General features: G+C 46.8%; 1 protein-coding gene across 4 annotated transcripts in view; it reads right to left on the bottom strand.

The window, feature by feature from the left end:
* Positions 1–23,102, bottom strand: part of PNPLA1 (patatin like phospholipase domain containing 1) — a 56,453-nt gene that overhangs the window by 9,547 nt on the left and 23,804 nt on the right. For 3 of the 4 annotated variants that reach the window (XM_027525068.1, XM_027525067.1, XM_027525069.1), the window contains exons 1-6: positions 18,830–18,975; positions 17,066–17,298; positions 15,120–15,185; positions 13,883–14,092; positions 12,905–12,965; positions 894–1,463 (exon numbers count right to left, since the gene is read on the bottom strand). In XM_027525068.1, coding sequence (XP_027380869.1) covers positions 894–1,463; positions 12,905–12,965; positions 13,883–14,092; positions 15,120–15,185; positions 17,066–17,218 — 1,060 coding nt within the window. In that variant the 5' untranslated portion in view covers positions 17,219–17,298; positions 18,830–18,975. Of the gene's footprint in view, positions 1–893; positions 1,464–12,904; positions 12,966–13,882; positions 14,093–15,119; positions 15,186–17,065; positions 17,299–18,829; positions 18,976–23,102 lie in introns of those variants that run through there. The other variant, XM_027525070.1, reaches the window with a different exon arrangement.

Raw genomic sequence — 23,102 nt, 5'->3', positions numbered from 1 at the left:
CAATTCAGAGGCTGGCACTGGTCCACAGACCGCTCTTTGAGTACCACTGCCCCGGCACAGTGGCTTTCACAATAAAAATCTACTACAATTGCAGTTCTCAAACGTGAGAGGGCAAAAGAACTTGGAAGGCTTGTAAAAAATGCAGACAGCTGGATCCCACCCCTGGAATTGTTGATTTAGTAGGTATGTGGTAGGACCTGAGAATTTTTATTTCTAACATGTTCTCAGGTGATGCTGTTGCCGCTGGTTGGGGACCACACTTTGAGAATCAATGGACAGGAACCAGTGGTAAAGAACCTGCCTGCCAATGCAGGAGATATAAGAGACACGGGTTTGATCCCTGGGTTGGGAAGATACCCTAGAGGAGGGAATGGCAACCCATTCCAATATTCTTGCCTGGAGAATCCCATGGACAGAGGAGCCTGGCAGGTTATGGTCCATAGGGTCGCAAAGAGTCGGACACAAAGGAAGCGACGCATACACAAGCTAAAGGAAAAGACAAAAAGTCAAGTACACTGCCCTCTCATGGTGGCCTCTCCTCATAGCCATAGTGAAGTCGCTCAGTTGTGTCCGACTCTTTGCGACCCCATGGACAGTAGCCAACCAAGCTCCTCCATCCATGGGATTTTCCAGGCAAGAATACTGGAGTGGGTTGCTATTTCCTTCTCCAGGGGATCTTCCCAACCCAGGGATCGAACCCGGGTCTCCTGCATTGTAGGCAGACACTTTACTGTCTGAGCCACCAGGGAAGGCCAGTAGAGCCACTAAAGCTAAGGGCTAACTAACCTCACCAGTGCACCCCTCTAAAGCGATGGCTATAGCTACCACATCATTACATACTTGCCAATGGGCTCGGATGTGAGGCAGCTGAGACAGGCCAGAAGGGTCCATACCTTGGGGCTGTTCTGGGCCCAGTTCCTCCACAGGTGGCTGTGCAGGTGATGCTGAAGAAGAATATCGGGGCAACGCTGGAGGTGCCCCCACACCGCAAGGCCCCAGGGGTGGCCTGGGTGATGCAGTTGCCTGGGGGGGCGGGGACTTGGGCGGTGATCCAGTCGGTTGTATCTGCTGGGATGGTGGTACAGGTGACAGCCCAGGTGTTGAGCTGGGGAGTAAGGGCACGGCTGGGAGTGACGCAGGTGGCAAGTCAGTTGGAGAACGTGACGGCGATGAGGCTGGTGGCGATGCAGGTGATAAAACAGGCGGCTCCACAGGCCAGTCACATGTGGATTCGGGTGCCGGCATGGGTGGGGACAGAGGTGGACAGCGGCCACCCCTTCCATCCTCTTTGGGAGCCCGCTGTGTGTGAAGTTGTCTGGATTCTTCTGGACTGGCCGGCTGTCTTTGGAGGCTCGGTTGACAGCGTTCAGGACACTGGTTGCCAAGGGCGAGTTCTATCTGGCAGTACACTTCTACCCGGGGGAAAATCACTCTCTTGGAAGGAGAATTAAGATAAGCAGCATCTAGGAAAAACAACAGCATGGGGTCACAGGTGGCATTTCTAACCCCTGACCTGAGCATGATGTTTGCAAAAAATGGTTTCCCAGATTATTTTCATGAACAGGATGAGTGCTGGTCACTGTTTTTGTTTTGCTCTTGCCGTGTGCCCAGAGGGATCTCAGTTCCCTGACCAAGGACTGAACCCAGCCATGGTGGAGAAAGCCCAAAATTCTAACCCTGGGCTACCAGGGAATTCCTGGATTAGTGCTTTTCAATAGCCTTTCTTTACTTACTTGAATTTATATTGAATGACTGTGTTTTGATAGAAGGCTGGGGTAGATTTAAACGTTGCTGGTAAGGATCCAGTTGAGAGATGGAGGTCGGAGAGAGAGAGGGAATGATGAAAAATTGGAGAATTCTGAGACAGGAATGGGGTCTGAGCCCAGGTGGGTGGGTGAGCTCTAGACACAGGCGAAGAAGGGTCAGGGAAAGGTGAGTCTGTATATTTGGTGGCGCAAAGTCGAGAGAACTCCCCTCGGATGGCTTTGGTTTTCTCTGTGAAGTAGGAAGCCAGGCAGAGTAGAAGACTGGAGGTCAGGAGCAGAAGGTTTGAGGTGGTAATTGCAGAGGATGAGAAAGTAAGTTGACAAGAAAAATATAATGTGATTGCTTTCAGTGTAGAAATTCACAAGCCATTTCAAAAATTCATATGAAAATATGAAGGACTTAGAATAACAAAAACAACTTTGAAAATGGAACAAAAGCTGGAAAACTAAGACTACCAGGTTTCAAGATTTACTGTAAAGCCATAGGGATCAAGACAGGATGGTCCTGACATAAAGGTGGGTAAATCTATCAGTGGAACAAACGGAAGGTCCAGAAATAGTCCCATGACATAGACAACTGATTTTAGTCCAAGATGCAAAGTTATTTCAATGGAGAAAGCAAAGTCTTTTCGACAGACAACACTGGCATAACATGATATCCATTTTTTATAAAGAACTTAGATTTATATCTTGTACCTTATACAAAATTAACTCAAGATAGATCACAGACATAAATGAAATCCTAAAAAAAGGAAAAGCCTCTGGAAGAATGGTGGGGAGTGAGAGAAATGGGGGAAGGGGTCAAAAGGTAAAAACTTCCCGTTATAAAATAAGTAAGTCACAGGATGGACTGTACAGCCTGGTGACTAGAGTTAGTATTAACAATACTCTATCAAATATTTGAAATTTGCTGAGAGAGGAGATCTTAAAAGTTCCCATCACAAGAAAAAAAAAGTTTTTTATAACTCTGTGTAGTGATGGAAGTAACTAGACTTTTGTGCGGAGAAGGCAATGGCACCCCACTCCAGTACTCTTGCCTGGAAAATCCCATGGGAGGAGGAGCCTGGTGGGCTGCAGTCCATGGGGTCACTAAGAGTCGGAAACGACTGAGCGACTTCACTTTCACTTTTTACTTTCATGCATTGGAGAAGGAAATGGCAACCCACTCCAGTGTTATTGCCTGGAGAATCCCAGGGACGGGGGAGCCTGGTGGGCTGCCGTCTATGGGGTCGCACAGAGTCGGACACGACTGAAGCAACTTAGCAGCAGCAGCAGACTTTTTGTGAGGGTCGTCTTGCAACATACACAAATTTTTAATCATCATCTGTACACCCTGGTGGCTCAGACGGTAAAGTGTCTGCCTGCAATGCAGGGGACCCAGGTTCAATCCCTGGGTTGGGAAGATCCTCTGGAGAAGGAAATGGCAGCCCACTCCAGTATTCTTGCCTGCAAAATTCCATGGACTGAGGAGCCTGGTAGGCTACAGTCCACAGGGTCGCAAAGAGTCGGACACGACTGAGCGACTTCACTTTCACTTTTACACCTGACACTATTATAATGCTCTGTGTCAGTTATATCTCTAATTGTATTTCAATTAAAAAATAAAAAGAAATATTGCTCTACTAGGAAAAAAAGAACCAAGTCTTTTGGTGCAAGTGGAGTGACTCTTTGGAGGGCACATATCCTTTTTCACCTAATTATTAAAACACTGAATTTTTAATAAAATTGCAAAAATAGCTCTATTTAATTTGGGGGTCATTTTTTGTTTGTTTGTTTTATAGACTGAACATTTCCTTTTCCCCAGACTCTTTCCAATCACTAATGTCTCTAAGAAATTAATTGCCTATACCTGTTTTTCTTACTGGTAAATGTTAATCTCCTTGTATACTGTAATTGCCTAAAATAATTGAACTGAGTTCACCATGACTCAGTTATTTGATTTTTATAATAAAACCTTTGTATTTTAAAACATTAAAAATCCTCTAGAAGAAAACAAAGAGAAATATTTTTTGTAATCTTGACTGAAGCAAAGATTTCTTAGATGAAGACACCAAAAGCATGATGCACAAAGGATAAAAGTTAATATGGACCTACTGAAATAAAAAATTCTCCTTTTCAGATGACACTCTTAAGGAGTTGGGTAGAGAAATCATGGACTGGGAGAAAGTATTTGCAAATAGTATTTCTGAAAAAGGGCATTTATAGAGAACACATAAAAGCTCTTAATAAGAAAACAACCAATTCCATTTTGTAAATGGGCAAAGAGCCAATTGAAAGAGCTCCCAGTGGTCAAAACTGGAACAATTTGACTAACAAAATAAATAAAGTAGGACTGAATAATAACTCACAGTAAAAAATAAGTACTCGGGGTTCATAGTGATATAAACAGATGATTGAATAGGTAAGTCAATGGGGAAGAAAGAGACAAATCTCTCATGCAGAATTCCCAATACTTTCAGTGGATACTTCAGCCCTTAAAGAAGTGGAAAATACTCTACTCCTTCCATGTGGGCTTTGCATAGTGACTTCCTTCTGAAGAGCACAGTATGGAAAGGAGAAAGAGTAACTTTAGAGTGGAGACACCAGAAATCCATCCTCAGCCAGGAGACCAGGCTCAATGTCATCAGTGATACGTCATGTAGGCAGCACGTGTCCTCGATACAGTGTCATGAGAACAGCACTTTGCATCAGTTGTCTTCCTCCCCCAAATCCACAACCCCAGTCTAACCATGAGAAAAAACATCAAGCAAACCTCAACTGAGCCACATCCTCCAAAATATCTGGCCAGTAGTTCATTAAAAGGGCTTCCCTAGTAGCTCAGCTGGAAAAGAATCTGCCTGCAATGCAGGAGACCCCGATTCAATTTCTGGGTCAGGAAGATCCGCTGGAGAAGGGATAGCTACTCACTTCAGTATTCTTGGGCTTCCCTGGTGGCTCAGACAATAAAGAAGCCACCTGCCACGAGGGAGACCTGGTTTCGAACCCTGGGTTGGGAAGATCCCCTGGAGGAAGGTATGGCAACCCACACCAGTATTCTTGTGTGGAGAATCCCCATGGATGGAGGAGCCTGGTGGGCTACAGTCCGTGGGGTTGCAAAGTGTCAGACGTGACTGAGCAACTAAGTACAGCACAATTCAGTTCAGTCGCTCAGTCGAGTCCGACTCTGCGACCCCATGGACACAGCACGCCAGGCCTCCCTGTCCATCACCAACTCCCGGAGTTTACTCAAACCATGTCCACTGAGTCGGTGATGCCATCCAACCATCCCATCTTCTGTCATCCCTTTATCCTCCTGCCTTCAATTTTTCCCAGCATCAGGGTCTTTTCAAATGAGCCAGTTCTTTGCATCAGGTGGCCAAAGTACACAGGTCATTAAAAACAAGGAGAGTCTGAGCAACTGTGACAGACAGGAGGAGTTTGAGGAGTCAGTACAACTAGATGTGACATGGGATCCTGGATGGGATACTGGGGCAGAAAAAGGACATTGGGTAAAAACTGAGGAAATCTGAATAAAGAATGGGCTTCAGTTAGTAACAATTTATCAGTGTTGGTTCATTAATTATAAACAATACACCATAGTATGTACTAAGTACTGTGCTATAGTATCTAACAAGTGTGAGACATAAAATAAGAGGGAAACTAGATGTGGGGTATATGGAAACTCTCTGTACTGTTTTCACATTTTCCCTGTAAATCTAAAACAATTCAAAAAAATAAAGCTTAACAAATAAAGGTCTAGAGGGGAATTGGGCCAAAGAGTGGAACGGACACTTCACCAAAGAATATACTTGAACGACTAATTAGCAAATGAAAAGATGTTCAACATTATTAGTCATTAAGGAAATGCAGATTAAAATCACAATAAGATACCACAAACACACCTATTAGAATGGTTAATATTAAAAAGACTGACCAGGGAACTTGCCGTGGCTGGGAATCCAGTGGCTCAGATTCCACACTCCCAATGCAGGGGGCCTAGGTTCAACCTGTGGTCAGGGAGCTAGAGCCCACATACCACAGCTGAGTTCAGATGCCACAACTAAGAGATTCTACATGCTGCAACTAAGATCCAGTGCAGCCAAATAAATATTTTTTTAAAAAAACACAAAAGCTAAAAGAGATTGACCATACCAAGTGTTGGTGAGAATGTGGAGAAACTGGAATCCTCATACACCGTTGGGAATGTAAAACGATACAATCACTTTGGAAGATAATTTGGCAACTTCTTAAAAAGTCAAACATACATTCTGGGTATGTGTCTTAGTCTATACATATCTAAGAATTGAAAACAGGATCTCGAAGAGATACCTGCACACCCATGTTCCTTGCAGTATATTATTCACAATAGTCGAGGGGTGGAAGCAACCCAAATGTCCATTGATAGATAAATAGATAAAGAAAACTTGGTCTATATTCACAGTCTATATTATCCAGCCTTAAGGAAAGAAATCCTGTCACATGCTACAACATGCCTGAATCTTGAGGACATTATACATGAGTTGGTTAATCGGGATAGACTTTTAGTTTTTCAAGATGGAAAAGTTAAGGGGATTGGTTGCACAACAATGTATGTTTAACACTACTGAATTGTACATTTATACTGGTTAAGATGATAAATTTTATGTGTGTTTTACAACTACTATATACATTATATTTTATATTAAATTAGTATATATTATACATATATTTGAATACATATATTATATATTAAACATACATCCACCATACTATCTGGCCATTCCACTCCTGTGTATTTACCCAAGAGAAATAAAAGCTTTTGTCCATACAGAAACTCAAGCGTGAAATGTACATGCGTGCATGCTAAGTCGCTTCAGTCATGTCCGACTCTTTGCAACTCTATGGACCATAGCCTGCCAGGCTTCTCTGTCCATGGGATTCTCTAGGCAAGAATACTGGAGTGGGTTGCCATGCCCTCCTCCAAGGGATCTTCCTGACCCAGGGATCAATCCCATGTCTCTTACATTCTCCTGTATTGGCAGGCAGGTTCTTTACCACTAGCGCCTCCTGGGAAACCCAGGAAATGTACATAGCAACTTTATTCATAACAGCCCCAATTTGGGTACAACCTCTATGGCCATTAAAGGATGAATGGATAAATGAACTGTGGTATATTCACACAGTTGATTGGAATGCAAATGGGAATGAAATATTTATACCAAGCAATGACACAGATGAATCTCAGAATAGTCATGCTGGGTGAAAAAAAGCAGACAAAAAAGAATTCATACTATAAGACTCCGTCTATCAAAAAAAAATCTAAAAATGAAAATTGATGTATAATGACAGCGAGACATCAAGGTTTGCTTGAGGGTGGGGGAATGAGGGAAGGTGGGAGAGATCCCAAAAGGGCATGAGGAAACTTGGGGCTTGATGGATTGTTCCCAATCTTGATTGTGGTGCTGGTTTCACAGGTGTGTGTGTGTGTGTGTGTGTGTGTGTGTGTGTGTCTGTCTGTCTGTCTGTCTGTCTGTCTGTCTGTGTGTGTCTGTGTGAAAACCTATCCAATTGTGAGCAGGAGGAAGGGAGGCAGGAAGATCGGTCTGGCCAGCATGCCTGGATGTGGGACGGATATTTCAAATGTGGCAACTTCTGAGCTCCAGTCTCACTCAGCACCCATGTCCACGCATCTGTGTAGGGAAGGCGGATTTTCAAGGATGCCAGCAAGCAGTGCCCTTTGTTTTGGCAGAAGGCAACTGCCAGGGGAGACCAAGGGTGGAGAGGGAGGCTCAGCTGCTGGCAGAAATAACTAAGTCAATGTGAGCCTTTAGGAGGGGGGAAGACTGAAGATGCCAGGATGTGAGCTGAGGAGTTGAGGGTGACACCTTGCAGGTGTGGCTTCCTGCCGGAGCTGACCCCCTTTCAGAAAACAGGCAGGAGGCTGGAGCAGACTTCCGATTTCTGCTCCCAGATGGTAGGTGGGGATTAAGAGAGTGTAGCTCTGGGCACCAGCCACAGTTTCTCAGGATATGTCAGTATTTCCTGCCTGCATCTGGTGCCAGGAGAAAACTCCAGGCCCATCAAACTCAAGAGGGTTGAGGTGCTGGAGCTGAAGCTTGCACTGAGAAAGCCACGCACACACTGGCAAATTGGAAGAGGAAGCAAAAACAGCTGGCAGCCAGCATGAGACACTTTCTCCCTTATGAGTTGTGTCTGTTCCTACTTGGAGTGATTCCAGGGCCATTGGGGAAAATCTGCCATCCTCCATATACTGTCCCCAATTCAGGAGTGGATGGTTGCAATGCTACTAGAGTTTCATCTTTGGGTTTAAGACCACCATTCACACCTGTGAGAATGTCCCAACCAGCTAAGGGTGGAAGGGGGGAGGGTGAGAAGTCACGGGGTTCCTCCAGAGGGTGAAATATGGGGCTCCTGAGAAACAGGGGAGACGAGAGATGCTTCAAAATCCATTTTGTATCTCTCCCTGGGGCTTGCCCTGAGAGGGAGATAAAGGAAAATTCTAAGGGAGAGACAGGTATGGAGGCAGCCCAGTAGCTGTAATCTGAGCTGTAGAGGGATTTCCTGCAGCAGGGAATTGGTGCCTGCTCCAAGATCCAAGAACCAAACAGGGGATTCCCAAACCCCAAGTCCTCAGTATACACCATCACTGAGGAAAGAATAGAGGGACTCCCAGCTGGTGGTGGGAAGGAGCCCAGGCCCCAGCCAGACCCTCCTATTCCTGGGGCTCTGGAGGTGAGCCCTCATCTCCACCACCACACACCCTTCAGGTGGTCCTCCTTTTGGATACTTGCGGTTCAGCTTCCCAGCTGTCCCCTGTGCAAATGCAGAGGATGGAGGAGTTGTCAGAGGACAGTCAGGACTAGGAGGTGTCTGTCTGCAGAGAGGTGAGAGGAGGGGCCTTCTCTGAGGTCAGAGCAGGCAGTGGACAGGACTGACCGTGGCTAGGAGTGGAGATACGGTTCACCACCAGCCACCTTGTACAGATGAGAAACAGGCCCCAGGAGGTGAATTACTTACTCAAGGTCACACAGTTGGTGTGTCGAGAACCAGATCTAAATAAACCCTTCGTACAGATTAGGAACCAAGACTCAGAGAGGTGGAGTGATTTCCTGGAGCTTGCGCAGCTTGGGGGATGGGGGTCCTGGCCCAGGGCCGCTCACTTCCAGAGTCCACATTCCCTCCATCCTGCTACCCATCCTCCTAGCTGGGAGAAAGGGCCCAGGAGAAAGTAGATTCGGGACAAGGGAAGCTTGGGAAAGCAGGAGGCAATTTTGGAGGAAAAAATTTTTTAAATGCATATATCCTAGGGGGAAGAAAAACCACATTCAATCTTTTAATCTCACTCCTAAAACACATACTTTTTAAACTACATACAGAAAAAGTTCACCATGATTCCACAGGGCCCTACAGGCTCCTAGGCACAAAGTCTTGCTGTGTCCCCTATTTCTTTGATTATAGGAAATAGCCTTCATTCAGCCTCCTCAACCTTCCCTGAGTTCAAATGGGCAGGTTCAAGCAGTTGTTAATTAGGGAAGGGAGGGAATGGGAGACCAAGGAGAAATAGCCAAGAGCAGCCTAGGGGCAAGGTCATGTTTCCCATCAAAGGATACACACAAAAATATCTTTGAGTTATTCGGCAGATATCTGCAGAACCATTCAGCTTCAGCTTCTTTAGCATTAATGGTTGGGGCATAGACTTGAATGGTTTACCTTGCCGAAGAAGCTGAAGTTGAACGGTTCTATGAAGACCTACAAGACCTCCTAGAACTAACACTAAAAAAAGATATCCTTTTCATCATAGGGGACTGGAATGCAAAAGTAGGAAGTCAAGAGATAACTGGAGTAACAGGCAAGTTTGGCCTTGAAGCACAAAATGAAGCAGGGCAAAGGCTAATAGAGTTTTGCTCAGAGAACTCACTGGTCATAGCAAACACCCTGTTCCAGCAACACAAGAGATGACTGTATACGTGGATATCACCAGATGGTCAATATTGAAATCAGATTGATTCTGTTCTTTGCAGCCAAAGATGGAGAAGCTCTATACAGTCAGCAAAAACAAGACCAGGAGCTGACTGTGGCTCGGATCATGAACTCCTTACTGCAAAATTCAGACTTAAATTGAAGAAAATAGGGAAAAGCACTGGACCTTTCAGGTATGACCTAAATCAAACCCCTTACGATTATACAGTGGGAGTGAGAAATAGATTCAAGGGCCTAGACTGGATAGACAGAGTGCCTGAAGGACTATGGACAGAGGTTCATCTACACTGTACAGGAGGCAGTGATCAAGACCATCCCCAAGAAAAAGAAATGCAAAAAGGCAAAATGGTTGTCTGAGGAGACCTTACAAATAGCTGAGAAAAGAAGAGAAGTGAAAGGCAAAGGAGAGAAGGAAAGATATATCCATCTGAATGCAGAGTTCCAGAGAATAGCAAGGAGAGATAAGAAAGCCTTCCTCAGTGATCAGTGCAAAGAAATAGAGGAAAACAATAGAATGGGAAAGACTAGAGATCTCTTCAAAAAAATTAGAGCTACCAAAGGAAAATTTCATGCAAAGATGGGCACAATAAAGGACACAAATGGTATGGACCTAACAAAAGCAGAAGATATTAAGAAGAGGTAGCAAGAATACATAGAACTATACAGAAAAGGTCTTAATGACCCAGAATACCATGGTGGTGTGATCATTCACCTAGAGCCAGACATTCTGGAGTGTGAAGTCAAGTGGTCTTAGGAAGCATCACTACGAACAAAGTTACTGGAGGTGATGAAATTCCAGCTGAGCTATTTCAAATCCTAAAAGATGAGGTTGTGAAAGTGCTGCACTCAATATGCCAGCAAATTTGGAAAATTCAGCAGTGGCCACAGGACTGGAAAAGGTCAGTTTTCATTTCAATCCCAAAGGCAATGCCAAAGAATGTTCAAACTACCATACAATTACACTCATCTCACATGCTAGCAAAGTAATGCTCAAAATTCTGCAACCTAGGCTTCAACGGTACGTGAATTGAGAACTTCCAGATGTTCAAGCTGGATTTAGAAAAGGCAGAGGAACCAGAGATCAAATTGCCAACATCAGTTGGATCATAGAAAAAGCAAGAGAGTTCCAGAAAAACATCTATTTCTTCTTCATTGACTTACACTAAAGCCTTTGACTGTGTGGATCACAGCAACCTGTGGGAAATTCTTAAAAAGATGGGAATATCAGACCTTAACTGCCTCGTGAGAAATCTGTATGCAGGTCAAGAAGCAACAGTTAGAACCAGACATGGAACAACAGACTAGTTCCAAATTGGGAAAGGAGTACGTCAAGGCTGTATATTATCACCCTGCTTATTTAACTTATATGCAGAGTACATCATGTGAATGCTGGGCTGGATGAAGCACAAGCTGGAATCCAGATTGCCGGGAGAAATATCAATAACCTCAGATATGCAGATGACACCACACTTATGGCAGAAAGCGAAGAACTAAAGAGCCTCTTGATGAAAGTGAAAGAGGAGAATGAAAAAGTTGGCTTAAAACTCAACATTCAAAAAACTAAAATCATGGCATCCGGTCCCATCACGTCATGGCAAATAGATGAGGAAACAGTGACAGACTTTATTTTGGGGGGCTCCAAAATCACGGTAGATGGTGACTGCAGCCATGAAATTAAAAGATGCTTGTCCCTTGGAAGAAAAGCGATGACCAACCTAGACAGCATATTAAAAAGCAGAGACATTACTTTGCCAGCAAAGGTCCATCTAGTCAAAGCTGTGGTTTTTCCAGTAGTCACGTATGGATGTAAGAGTTGGACCATAAAGGAAGTTGAGTCCAAAGAATTGATGCTTTTGAACTGTGACGTTAGAGAAGACTCTTGAGATTCCCTCGGATTCCAAGGAGATCTAAGCAGTCCATCCTAAAGAAATCGGTCTTAAATATTCATTAGAAGGACTGATGCTGAAGCTGCAGCTCCAATATTTTGACCACCTGATGCGAAGAACTGACTCCTTGGAAAAGACCCTGATGCTGGGAAAGATTGAAGGCAGGAGAAAGGGATGACAGAGGATGAGATGGTTGGATGGCATCATCGACTTGACAGACATGAGTCTGAGCAAGTTCAGGGAGTTGGTGATGGACAGGGAGGCCTGGCATGCTACAGTCCCTGGGGTCTCAAAGAGTCAGATACAACTGAACAACTGAACAACTTAACTGAAGTGAACATTTGGTAAACATCCTTTGATCCAGGAATCATTTTTTTTTTTAAATATGCCCCATGGAATTAATTCTAGATATAGAAAAGCATTTTTCTTTCATTTTAACAAAGAAGTTTGCATGGAGTTAGAGTGTGTAATAGATGCCATTGAAATCAGAAAATACACAGAGGATACACAGGGATGGGACCATGCTTTTCAAACCAACATAGGGTGAGGGCTCTTCTCTCTCATTTGTTGATCAATATGTCACTCAAAGTCTCACACAAACATAAGCTAGTCATATGTAGTTCTATATTAACACTACTGTTTCATTGGAAAGAGAATAAAATACAGGAAGAATAAAATACATTTATTTTATACAATAAAATACACGTCATGTAATGACGTGAAAATGGAATTCTCCAAGGAGACACGAGCTATGTATTTCCTAGCTTTTACTTTTATTTATTTATTTTTAATATATTGGCTTTTTAAAAGATTCTTTTTGATGTGGACCATTTTTAAAGCCTTTGTTGAATCTGTTACAATATCGCTTCTGTTTTATGTTTTGGTTTTTTGGTTACCAGGCATGGCATGTGGGGTCTTAGCTCCCTGACCAGGGATCTAACCCACATCCCCTGCTTTGGAAGGTGAAGTTTTAACAAGTGGACTGCCTGCGAAGTCCCAACCTAAACATAGTTTTTAAATCCAGAAAATTTATCTGTTCAAAAACTGTAGACACAGTCTAATCAGTAAGCCCCCTTTTCCACAGAGACCATAGTTTCTGGCACATCGGCCTGTCCTGGACAATGAAGACAGTCGGGTTCTTGTACCCATTTCCGGCTCTCCTGGCTGAAGGGCACCTCCAGTTCACAAACTGGGGGAAACGCGCCTTTACTCAGCTCTTCTACTTTCTGTCTTTGCCCCATCTACCGCCCCCCACCCCCGCCCCACTTCCTCCTGACCCCACATGGTACTCACTCAGCCTTCTCAAGTACAAAACGGCATCTTCGTACCCTCGGTAGTAATAATTGTGGAGGATCTGCAAGGTGGAGCACCAGAAAGTAAGTAAGGGTGCAGCAATGCAGAGCCTGGCAGCCCCCTGGCCCAAAGCAGCTGCTTTCACTGCTCTTCAGCTTCCCTGGATGGGCTTTTCAAAATGTGCTCCTCCCTTGCTATCTGCTAAGTGGGGGGCAGTTCCTGACCATGTGTCCATAGTGATGCTGCATGAAGGTGTTAAACCATTCGCAGCTGATCATCAGTGTCCCCTGGGCCGCAGAGTGTGAGAGGTCTCTAGTAGAACCCGAGAAGGTGCATTTGAACAGTAGGAAGAGCAGAACGAGGAGACAGGGCTCAAATCCCAGCACGGCCACTTATCGGCTTGGTGGCTGTCTGAACGTGACCTCTCACAGCTTCAGTTTCTTCACTTGTAAAATGGGAATAATAACTGTATGTATTACAGAGGATGCTGGCGGATTACCCGAGATATTGCCCATAATACCTTTTCTGTAAAGGGCCAAATAGTAAATATTTGGGGCTTTGCAGGTCACACATAGTCTCTGTCATTTCTTTTTTTATTTTTATTTTTAACAATGCCTTAAAAATAGAAAGTCCATTCTTAGCTCACAAGCGATGGGCTGGATTTGGCTCCTGAGCCATAGTTTGCTGACCCCACACTGCATGTCAGAGTGCGAGAGTTCAGCCAACATTCCTATCAGCAGTTCTGACATAGTCAGGGGGAAAGAATTGAGGCTGGGAGCACCTTGGGCACTTGTTCATTCCTGGGTAGCAGCAAGGCCAGGTTACAGGTTTACGAGGAAGTTTAAGGGACCAGCGAAGGGGGAAAACACAGATGGACTGAGTGGGCCCCCCTGGCTCCCCCGACCCAGTCCTCCTCCCCACCCCACCACCCTCCCTGGCTCTCCCTGCACCCACTCTCAGATCCCTCGTGTCTCTCACCATCAGGTCTGGGGGGAACAGGGCATGGGTCATCCTGGCAATGTTCTCCAGGGAGAACTGGAAGGAGCAGTTGAACATGCGGAAATCGTGGAAGATGGCAGGACAGTCCCGCGGGCAGATGTCCTGCTGCCCGGTGAAGGTGGAGATGGTGATGGAGTCGGTCCAGAAGGAGCAGGGTTGCATGCCGGTGAAGCCCCCGTCGATGTACCGCTGCGGGGCGGGGTGCCCGTGAGAAACGCTCATCTGGGGTCAGAGGCCCTCTCCCCCACTCAGGGCATCAAAGAAATGGGTCTTGGGACTTAACTAATGGTCCAGAGGATAAGACTCTGCTGTCCCAGTGGGAGGGGAGGGGTGTGGGGCGTGGGCATGGGTTTGATCCCTAGTCTGGGAACTAAGATCTCAAAGGCCATGTGGTAAGGCCGAAAAAACAAAGGAAATGGGTCCCTCGGGAGAAGCTCTGACACCAAAGTTCGGGGGCATCCACACTCTGGATAAAGTTGGCACAGTCCCTGTTTGTGAAGTCCCTCAATGGCTGAGGGCAGGGCTGGGGAATGGAACCCGCCCCCTGGGCCTTATGAGAAGGTGTACATGCGGTGAGTCTGAGCAGGTTGTGAGATATTCCCCCTCTAGGCTGCCGCAGGGCCCAGTTGCCTTCCTCTGTTGAGGTCAGACCTCCCCTCACAAACCTTCAGAACCCTCCTCACCACCAAGTGTCCACCCTGAAGTCCCTTCCCCTCTTGGGGCTTCTGTTCCCTCAACTATGAAGAAAGGATCACAGACACAGAGGCTCCAACTCTCTGGGCGCCTGAGAATTACATGGATAACATGCATTAAGAGTCTATCTGCTAGCTGACTCCTAGTCTCTGGATCTCATTTTCTCTAGATGTAAAATGAGGAGGAGATGCAGGTTAAATCCTCCTGCTCAGAGTGTGGTCTGTGGACCAGCAGCATCTGCATCAGCTGAAGCTGGTTAGAAAATCTGGCAAACTTGTGGAGCCTTGACTTGCCAGGCTCAGTAATGGGTTGGTGGGTGCAGAGAGAAGCCCAACCCAGTGGGGGAAAGGCCATCTTAAAGCCCCAGAAATCCATCTACATTAAGAATTCTGAGTAGGAAAACGCAAGGGCCTTTTCAATTCTTGTGGTCTTCCCACTGAATTCTGAGACCATCCCTCACTGATGTGGGTCACAGGGGCCCCCCTGGATCCCAGCTCGCCCCCTCCCACACTGAAGCACGTACCACGCCACGGTAAGTTGGAGGAATAAGGCCGCAGTACACAGGGACAAAGCAGCTGCAGTACAGGGCCTGTGGGGAGAGAACAGGGCTGAGACGCCCGAGGCCTGGGGGCTGAGTGGGGAGGACTCACCTGCAGCCTCTGGGCCACCACCAGCCTGGCCCTCCTTACACCAAGGTGGAGGCCTTGCCCAGGAAAGTGGAGCCCCAAGTCAGATATACTGGCTGGGTCCTTGGTAACCTCCTTGGTTGGTCTGGGTGGGGTGTCCCAGCTTTAAAGGGAGAGAGTGGCCTTAGTGATCTCCAGGCTTCCTTCTGGCACCAAATTTCCATGAATCCAATGGGATTCAACAACCATTGTTATGTATCTGGCCTGGGCCTTTGGAATCTGATCCTTTGGAATCAAAGGATATGCCCACCCTTGGGAATTTTCAGACAGTGGTGACCAATGCTGTGATGGAGGTAGGCATGGGCAACGTGGCCCCAAAGAAGCACCCAACCCAGTGGGTGCAAGGCCGGCAGGTAGTGAAGGGACGTTCCCTGGCAGGAGTGACTGGAGTCTGATTGAGCAGGTGAAGTGGGGTGGGGAAGGGCATCCCAGGCAGAAGGAACAGCAGGTGCAAAGGCACAGAAGCCTGTTTTGTGTGACCTGCTCTGGCTGGTATGGGTAGGAGGGGGAAGTGGTGGAAGAGGACTGGGGAGACAAAAGTCTTGAAGAACTGGATGCTAATAAACCCAAGGGAGTGTCCATGCCCACTGTCTATTCCTCCCCCTCACCAGGATCAAAGCCATGCCAGTGTGGGGAAGTGAGGATGGGTGGCAAGGGCCTTGCATTCAGAGGAGGGAAGGGGAGTAGAAATAAGGGTGGAGGGGCATGTGCTCAACCCCTTTGTCCTGAAAGAAAATTGGGCATATCCACAGCACTCTTCAACACTAACAATTCTTAACTAAAGTTTACATTAATGGGGGCTTCCCTGGTGGCTCAGTGGTAAAGAATTCACCTGCCAATATAGGAGACATGAGTTCGATACCTGGTTTCCAAAAAGGTCCTACATGCCTCGGAGCAACTAAGCCCGCACACCACAGTTATTGAGTCTGTGCTTTAGAGCCCAGAAGCAGCAACTACTGAAGCCTGACCACCCTAGAGCCAGGGCTCAGCAACAACAGAAGCCCTCGCACCTCAACTAGAGAGTAGCCCCCATTCTCTGCAACTAGAGAAAAGCCCGTGCAGCAACAAAGACCAATAAATAAGTAAATAAAATTATTTTTTAAATTATATTAAGGAGCTTAGAAAAGTGCACTATCAGAGCCCCCTTTCCATTTCGTGATAACGCAATCCTTTTTATCAAGGACCAAAGGAAGAGAAAGGGCGAAGGGAGGCCGTTCCCACAAACCGGGAGTAATTCAGCGGGGAAACACTGCAGCCCAGGCCGACAGGAGCCACAGGACCTCTGTTGATAATACAGACGGACCTCTGAGAAGCTGCAGGATCAAAGCAGAGGGCAAGGCAGAGGCAAAACGGACGGGACTCTGAGCGCTGAAGCGTAGGATGGTGACCAAGTCTGATTTGTTTTTGGCGTCTCTCTGTGTCCATCTCGTTTAACAGCGTGCCTAACACAGAAAGACAGATGGCAGGAAGGCGAAGGGAGGGAAGAACTTGGGAAGCAGAAAACAGAAGGAAGTGAGGCAGACAGGTGGACCGTCCCAGAGGCCTGTCAAAAAACCAAGACCAGCCTCTCCTTTTCGGCCCCAGCTCCCCGGCCGGCTCTCATTACCAGCCCCGCCCGCCCAGGCCCCGCCCGCCCAGGCCCCGCCTGCACACCCAGGTCCCCCCCAAGGCCCCGCCCTGATTCCCGGCCCCGCCCACCAGGCCCCGCCCTCACACCCAGGTCCCTCCCAGGCCCCGCCCTGATTCCCGGCCCCGCCCTCACACCCAGGTCCCGCCCCCTTACCTCAATGAGCTCTTCCTTGGACGTATACTCTGAAACCACCACACTCTCTCCATCCGTGAACCGGGTGAGGGCCACGTGGAGTTTCCCGGTGGTGACCTTGTAGGAGTCCTCAGGCAGGACCCGGTACAGAAACTGCCTCATCATCTGCACCATCTTACAGGACGGCGATAAGGGACCCAAGAAGGACTTCTTCACCTCGGCCACACCCACATTGAGGACTCGAAGGTATTCATCTGCGGAGGAAGCAGAGAGGAGTGGGTGCTCAGCAGCCCCTATGGCATAAAGAGGTCAAGGGCGATTATGCTATCTCATCCTGCATCCAATAAATAGAAAAACCTGTAATTCTGACACAAGAGAGGTCTCAGGCATCAACCTGTCATTCTGCACGTGAGGAAAGCGAGGCACAGAGGAATGAAATCACTGGCTCCCGAGAGCCCACCGCTAGTCAGGCGTCCTGACTCCTTCAATTGAGGGCAAAGGACCACGTTTCTACCCCACCACCAGACTGCATTCTTTTGAGTCTTATAGGCTTTTTGCCCTCTATGAGGGTCCCCTTAAAACAGTGATATAGTTGAAAGGCTTCACCCAGTGACACCCTGGGACGCATGCTTAGTGCCTGCTGCATCTGTGGGCAGGAGGGGGTGCTAACCTTGAGGCAGGGGAATCACAGGGAGGGTAAGCTTTGTCTTGAAGCCATTGCATCATCTTCCTTTTATGGCCCCTGGCATAGGCCTGAGAGGGAGAAGGCCCTGAAGTGCACACACAAGGCTGTGTTGCAGGGGTTCCCAGGAGGGCGAGTGAGATGAACCTTCTGCCTGCTTCTGAGAGGGGCACAGCCTGGGCACGTAAGAGCCTACACGTGCCAGATTACGGGGCAGGGGGCGGGGCTCAGAGGTCAGATGTGTTGTCCAGGGGGTGGCAGAGGAAGGTGTGACCCACCCTGCCCGCCACCACCCCCAGAATTCCACCAGGGAATTGTGCACTGAATAAGTGCTGTCACAGCAATAATACTGTGAGGTAGGTAGTTCTGGCCTCATTTTACCAATCAGGAGACTGAGGCTCAGAGAGCTAATATAAGTTGCCCAAGGGCAACCATCTGGTAAATGAACAAAGTGGGATTTTAACCTAGAGTGTGTGACCCAGGAACTCATCTCCTTTACTACATTAAGGTAAAAGCTTTCAGAACTGGGCCTGAACCTGCTTCTTGCCAATTGCTGCTAATTTTTATCTTGTGCAAACCCTCTGGGAAAATCAGGAGTGGAAACAGATCTGAAAAGGACTGCTAATTTTTACAGCAAACATTTAATTGTAAAACATCCTATACTGGGACTTCCCTGGTGGCCCAGTAGTTAAGAATCTGCCTGCCAATGTAGGGGACAGGAATTCGCTCCCTGGTCCAGGAACTAAAGTTCCATATGCCGCAGGGCAACTAAGTCCATGAGCCACAACTCTGAGTTTGTGTGCAGCACCTACTGAAGTCTGCCTGCCCTAGGGCCGGCACACTGCAGCCAGAGAGCAGCCCCACCTGCAGCAACTAGAGAAAGCCCGGGAGTAGCAACGAACAGCCCGTACACCACAATGGAGACCCAGCACAGCCAAAAATAAAGAAATTTAACTGAATGTTTTTTTAAAAGCAAAACCCAAAACATCCTATACAAAAGAACTTTCTTACAATTAGCATCATGTAGCAATGGCTACTTGGAAAGCTGTGCAGTCGTAAGCTCTCTGGCACTTTAGGTCATCAAGCAGAGATAGGACAAGTACCTCAGCCAAAGAACTCATCAAAGGGATTCCTGCATGGGTGGTAAGGACCAAGATTCCTTCCAACTTCTGGGACTCTCATGGCCGCCTGAGAGTAAATCTGAGAAGCCATCACAGGGGACATTACTATCCTATTTACAAACAGAGCGTCTGAGGCACAGAAAGGTTAAGTGATTTGTCCAAGGTCATACACAGCTATTTGGGGACAAACCAAAGCTAGGGGTGCTCTCCTCTCATATTTTACCATTCACAGATTATTCCTCATTAATCCTGGAAGCAGGTAAGATAAGGAGCTTCCGTATCACTTTACAGATGTAGAAACTGAGGCAGAGAAAAGCGAAGAGTACTGCCTGAGGTCAGACAACCAGGCAGTGTTTGTTCTGACTCCAGACCCCACCTCCTTTCTCTGGGTGTTGGACTGATCCCAGAGGCTGAGCCAGCCTGGGTTGCCATGGTGACGGCCTTTTCTCTCCAGCATTCAGACTCACAGCTGCCTGGGTGTAGTAGGGGCTGACCTGATCAACGCAGCATCTTAGCCATCACCCCCTTACAGGGGAGGATGCTCCTGGTGAGCTGGGAAGGCTCTGCAATTTTAGCAAGGTTACCCTTTACCAAGTACCAATTTGTACAGACTGTTTTCCCTTGGGGTCAGGGAGTGGCGGCAGCCAACCCACCAGTAGGTTATGAGACAACTGAGCATTTTGATACCAAGGTGTTGTTGGGTCACTTGAGTTCTTGCCCATAAGACCAATCAGGTTGGAGAGTCAAGTTAGGGTGGGGACTCGCTTTTTGGCAATTCTTAAAGAGCAGCTTGAAGTGGCCTCACCGGGTTGGTGGTCTTTCTCACAAGCCTCAGAGTCAGGAGTACCTGGCTCAGCTTGCCCCCCAACTCCTGGACTCCTAGCAGGAGGTGCTCACTAGGACTGCTGGAAGGAAATTGTTTTCACTGCACAGGAAATATATATTCATTGTGGAAAAAAGAATTTTTTTTTTTTAACGCAGATGAGCAAAAAGAAAGTAAAATTAATGGCTTGGAATTCCTCCACCCAGAGGTTAACATTTGGTTTGTGTCTTCCTAGACTATTTTATATACTTATTCTTACAAGAATACTTACATAGAGTCATACTACATACACTGTTTTGTAACTTGCTTTTTTTACCTAATCATGTCTTTCCACATCAGTAAGAACCCATTTATAACCTAATTCATGAGCATCATGGACAGCTATTTGTAGAGATATATCATTATTTACTGAGCAGGTCCCCAACAGGGGTTGGCTACTTAGTTTCCTTGCTTTTTCTAAACAATTCTGCAATGAATCATCTCTTGCTAAATTCTTTGCCATGTCCTTAATTATTGTCATCAGGATAAATTCCTGTACATGGGAATGCTAGGTCAAAGGCATGCATATTAGTCTTGTAATACTTAGATCATTGCTTTGGTATATTATCCATTCACAGTCAACTCTCAGTTGTATAGGGATGGTGGTGGGTGACAGGGACAGGGCAGTGGCCAAGACAACATGGATATCTCCTATATACTTACATATGAAAAATGATGCTATCTGGAAATTAGGAGGGTGGCCAGGTTGAAAGGGGGCAGGAGATTGTCTGATTGCTCCCACTCAGGTGCCCAGTTTAATATTTTTTCCTACTGCTCACTAGGATGGCATCCCAGAGTGTGCAGAGGAGTTATCTCTGTCTCGCCTTGCTTCTCTTCAGGTCTCATTCTCTGCATCTCTTCCTCCCTCTGTCTTCTCAGAGAAAAACACCTAATCTTCTGGTTAAACTAGTCTCTATTGGTAGAAAATAAAATGTTAAGCATAGCAATTGCTGGGTGCTGCGAGGAGGGATAAATTTAGCTGGCTTCTTTATGCATCTCTGTTCTTTCTAGCACCTTCTCCCATTTAAAGTCCTCCTTCCAAGCTGCAGGCTGCTGGGCTCTGAAACACAGTGTCCCACAGGGACCACAGAAAGATAGGATTTAAAAGCAGCTCTGTGGGAAACTCAAGGTGGGCTGCTCCCACCCCCAGCCCACACCCGCCACAACCGCAGCTTCTGTTCCTTCCCACCTCCTTTCCCACCTTTGTCTTTAATCTAACTGTGGGTCTGTCTCCAAAATCAAGGAGATTCTCTGAGGGCGGGTCTCTGTGGTCTTCCTCTCTCCATGACCTTCACTGCACTTTGCGCATGGAAGACCCTTCAGAAACTTTGCTGTACGTTGGGAACTCCTCAAGGAAGGGATGGGCCACACTCACCTACACCCACCAAGCCCCCCACAATACTTGGTGGGTGCTCGGTTTTGTTCAGAACATGAACAAAGGAAAATAAAAAGCTAACAGAGCAAGCAATGGAAATGCTTACAGGGAAGAGTTACTTGACTTAATTACCCAATAAAAATTCGAAGGCAAGATCATCACAGATGGATAGATAACAGAGTCAGTCATATTGATAAGTATGGCCAATTCACCAGGTTTTGTGAGTGTATTGTACCAAAAACTTCAGTTGAAAAATAAATAAGATCCTGGGACTGGGAGGTTTTGAAGAGCATTTGGAAACCACTCCAAGACTTAGCCACTCAGAGACTCTTTTCTGTGACCAGATCCAGTTCTTAAAAAGAGGTTAGGCTTTGGAGCCAGGGAGATGTGGTTCAAATTCCAGCTTTGCCACACACTACCTGGGTCACCTTGGCAAGTCAAATAACTTCTTCCAGCCTCAATTTTGCCACCTATAAAATGGGTATAATAATTATTATACCTTACTGGGTTGTTATGAGGAAGATCTTTTTTTTTTTTTTTTCATTCTTTTTAGGAAGACAGTTTTGTTTTGTTTTTAAAGAGCCTGCTCATAGTAAGTGCTCAATACTGGTTATACTAGTAATTCTCCATTACTAGTATATGGACACGGACAGTGTTTCTTGATGTCTCTGGCTTTCAGCTTTCTCACCTGAACATGGGACAATGATTCCAACCCACATCTTCATCAAGGTGCACTCAGGCTCACTTACGGGTTCAAGAGAGCAAAGTACAAGCACTATGGAGATGAGAGGATGTACCCCAGTTTCAGGGCACGGTGAGGGGATGGGTTAGGTGCAATGTAGCTTAGGCAGAGTAGGCAGTAGCACTCCTTCCCCTGTCAACTTGGGGGACCCTACAGATTTAGAAGGGGAAAGGGGGTTTTAGTAAAATCACTGAAGAGGAAAGAAAGAATTAGATACATGTTTATCTTACTTATTTGCTTAAGTGCCTAATGTTTCCCCCTTCATGTGGGCAACGATGGTCTCCACATCATTCATCCCTTTGTCCCATAGTGCATGGAACATGGTAGGCACTTAATAAACACAGATGCATCCATGAATAATGAATATATGAGTAAACCCAGAATTCAAGGGAGGACACTGAGGCTCAAAGAAACGGCTATTTAAGGTGACCCAGAGTATAAAAACAGAGGGCTTTTCTTCCCCTCCTTCACATAGCCTTCATGCTGAGTGTTAAATCCTAGAAAGATGGGCACTTGGCAGCTGACAATTTAAACTGCTGGGGATCCCATTCACAGGGTGCCCGAATTAACTCGGCTGTGCGGGATGAATTTGCGGTGGAGGATGGGACTAGAGGCCCCAGCCTCCCGCGGACTGGTAGCCTAGCAACAACTTCCAGTTTAGCCAATCACCGTGAGGCTCCCTGCAGCTGCGGGAGCGGTGGGCAAGGGTGTGGGGGTGGGGGTTGAAGTAGGGGGCGCAGCAGCCCGCCCCCCACCAACCCCCACCCCGGCTCCGGGAGGCATTGGCGAGTAGGCTCGCGTTCCCAGGGAAGCCATGCAATTCCCCGAGTCCCTGAGTGGAGACCCTGGGAGTCTACTGCTTTTTACCTGATCCCTAATTGTAGGCTGAATTATAGGCTGTATTTCCCTGTGGGTATATCTTGATTGCCCGACTCCACTGTAATAATTATTATTTGCATTATCTTAACAGTCGTTTACCCAGGCAAGTTTTCACACTATAATCTCAGTTTATCCTCACAGAGACAGCAGGCCCCCCCGGGCGGGGGGGGGGATGTGGGGGAGACAGGTTTCCTCTCCATCTTATTTCTGTATCCTGCACTGCAGGGGCACTGATTGAAAAACAATTGGCCTGAAGCTGCAGAGTCACCACGGGAAGGTCCGTAGAGACCCCCTGATTTTTCAGTCAAGGAGTCTTTGTTCAAAACGAATATGGGGAGGAAACCCACAAAAGAGGGGATACATGAATATGTATGGCTGGTTCACTTTGCTGTACAGT

The sequence above is a fragment of the Bos indicus x Bos taurus genome, chromosome 23 (assembly GCF_003369695.1).
Source record: "Bos indicus x Bos taurus breed Angus x Brahman F1 hybrid chromosome 23, Bos_hybrid_MaternalHap_v2.0, whole genome shotgun sequence".
Taxonomy (NCBI): Eukaryota; Metazoa; Chordata; class Mammalia; order Artiodactyla; family Bovidae; genus Bos; species Bos indicus x Bos taurus.
The sequence above is the reverse complement of the archived record's forward strand: the minus strand, read 5'-3'. Positions and strand labels throughout refer to the sequence as shown.